The 1,972-nt window shown below is 50.3% G+C and overlaps 1 protein-coding gene across 1 annotated transcript; it reads right to left on the bottom strand.

The window, feature by feature from the left end:
• Positions 1–264: 264 nt before the first annotated feature.
• LOC746351 (uncharacterized protein C15orf32) lies at positions 265–1,764 on the bottom strand. Its single transcript, XM_016927466.3, has 2 exons — positions 918–1,764; positions 265–487 (listed from the first exon to the last, which is right to left on the bottom strand). The coding sequence occupies exons 1-2, from the start codon at positions 1,289–1,291 to the stop codon at positions 364–366; spliced, it is 498 nt and encodes a 165-aa protein (XP_016782955.1). The 5' UTR covers positions 1,292–1,764; the 3' UTR covers positions 265–363.
• Between the last annotated feature and the right edge of the window lie 208 nt (positions 1,765–1,972).

Genomic DNA, 1,972 nt, shown 5'->3' with positions numbered 1-1,972 from the left:
ATGACCTTCATCAGCTTCAGTGGCAGCAGATCAAGGTCAAGCTTAGAGGCTTCCCGCACCACTCTGGAACCTGAGGGCTTGAGTTTAAATTCCTGCTCAACCATTTCCTAGTTTTTTGGCCTTGGGGAAGTTTATCAACCTCTTGGTTCAGTTTCCTCCTCTGCAGAGTGAGAATAATAATAATGTCAACCTCAAATGGGTAGCTATGAGAATTAAATGATCTAGCCCATGTAAAGCGTCTAGTTAGTGCTCAGTGAACATTTCCTGCTCTTTTCTGGTCCTCAGACCCTCTTTCTGTTTCTGTCATCCTCTGGCCCTTCACTGTGTACCTCTCAGAGGCTATTCAAGGTGATGGTTTGCTCATTACCAGTCCTGGCTGACTCTCATAAGATGCCTCTTCTGGTGCCTCTCTATGCTTCCGCAATTGAATTTGCAATCTGTACACACATCAGCTACACAGAATATCTGCTTTGGGTCGAGGATGTGTCTGTGGAAAACAAGAGAGGAAAGCCAGTCACCCAAAGTAGCTGCCACAGAAACACCAGTGCAGTGAGGCTCTGGTGTCCTGCCCAGTGGTCCAAATGCCCAAATCGGCCACCTGGCCCCTAGTTTCTTGCCTGGAGAACCTGGGAGCAGGGGTGATATGCAAAGTATTTACCAACACAGAGGGCCCCTGACCAGTCAGAATGGACCTTGGCCACAGTGCTGGAGCACGGGGCACAGGGAGGGCTCAGAGCTGTGGTTCTTGACCACCTGGCAAGGAAGCATTTGAACAATTGACATTGCTATACAGGTGTGCTCTGGGTCTGTATCTGCTTTGCCAGTGGGAAGAGCCAGGGTGGAGCAGGAGCCTGTGAGGAGTCTGGGCTATAGGAAGGTGAGTTCCGTCTTCCTGTCACTCCTGAGTGCAGGCTCACCTTATGACAAGATGGTTGAAGGTTGGTAGAATTAAGTGGCCTTCAGGGCTTTTGAGCTGAGATGGTGTTAACAATGTTGGCTTCAGCATCAAACCATCCACTCGTGAGCTTTGGCATCTTAAATGAGTTTTTAATTTCTGATAAACTTGGTTGTTTGATCTGTAAAATGGGTGCAACACCCCAACAAGGGCTAGTATAGAAAGCATCTCACACAGGGTCCAGACACATGGCCTCGCCGAGAAAGGGGGAGCCGTTCCTTCTTCTCTTGGGGAAGTCTTGGTGTTCTTCCTATTAGGTGGGACCCCTTCCCCACTCTGGGGGTCAGCCGGGTGCAAGTCTTCCTTTGAAGCATCCACACTTGTTCTTTTGTTCATGCAGCAGGAGTTTATTAAGTGTCTACTCTGTGCCAAGCACAGTTCTAGTGGTCAGGAATGCCTCGGTGAATATGCCAGACAAGGCCCCTCTCCTCACAGAGCATGAAGGGGAGGCAGAGAACATGGTAGACAGGCCTTTCCTCCCACTGCAAGCATGCAGTAATCCAGAGACCTGGATGCCACTAACACAACGGCAGTGGCAAAAAAAACCCACCAGACAAAACAGAGCCCAGCCTGGAATCAGGAAAGGAAACTCTCAGAAGCCAGAAGCAGAAGAAAGACCTCACACCAGGGGCTTGAGAGGGACTGCCATGGAAGCAGTCACAGAAATTCAGGAACTGAGTCTGGGTCAGTGGTTCCCAGCTGGGGCTACACCTCTGTGTGACCTGGTGAGCTTCAGGAGATGCCCGGGCCATACCCCAGACCAAGGAATCAGATTCCCTGAAGGCCAGACCTAGGTTTCAGGAGGTTTTAAAGCTCCTCCAGTGGTTCCAATGTCCAGCTGAGCTCATAAGGTCTTTGGGGTGGGGCTAGGGGGTGGAGATCTAAAGCCTGCACAAGCCAGGAAAGAGCCTCCTGGGTAAGGCAAGGCTCATGAAATTCTCTGAGCGGGTCAAATGGGGACTGGAAAAATTCCACCCCCTAGCTCAGCTAATGGGTAAAAATGCTGGACATTTATCT

Source organism: Pan troglodytes, chromosome 16 (genome assembly GCF_028858775.2).
Source record: "Pan troglodytes isolate AG18354 chromosome 16, NHGRI_mPanTro3-v2.0_pri, whole genome shotgun sequence".
Classification (NCBI taxonomy): Eukaryota; Metazoa; Chordata; class Mammalia; order Primates; family Hominidae; genus Pan; species Pan troglodytes.
This window is presented reverse-complemented; position numbering and strand designations above follow the sequence as displayed.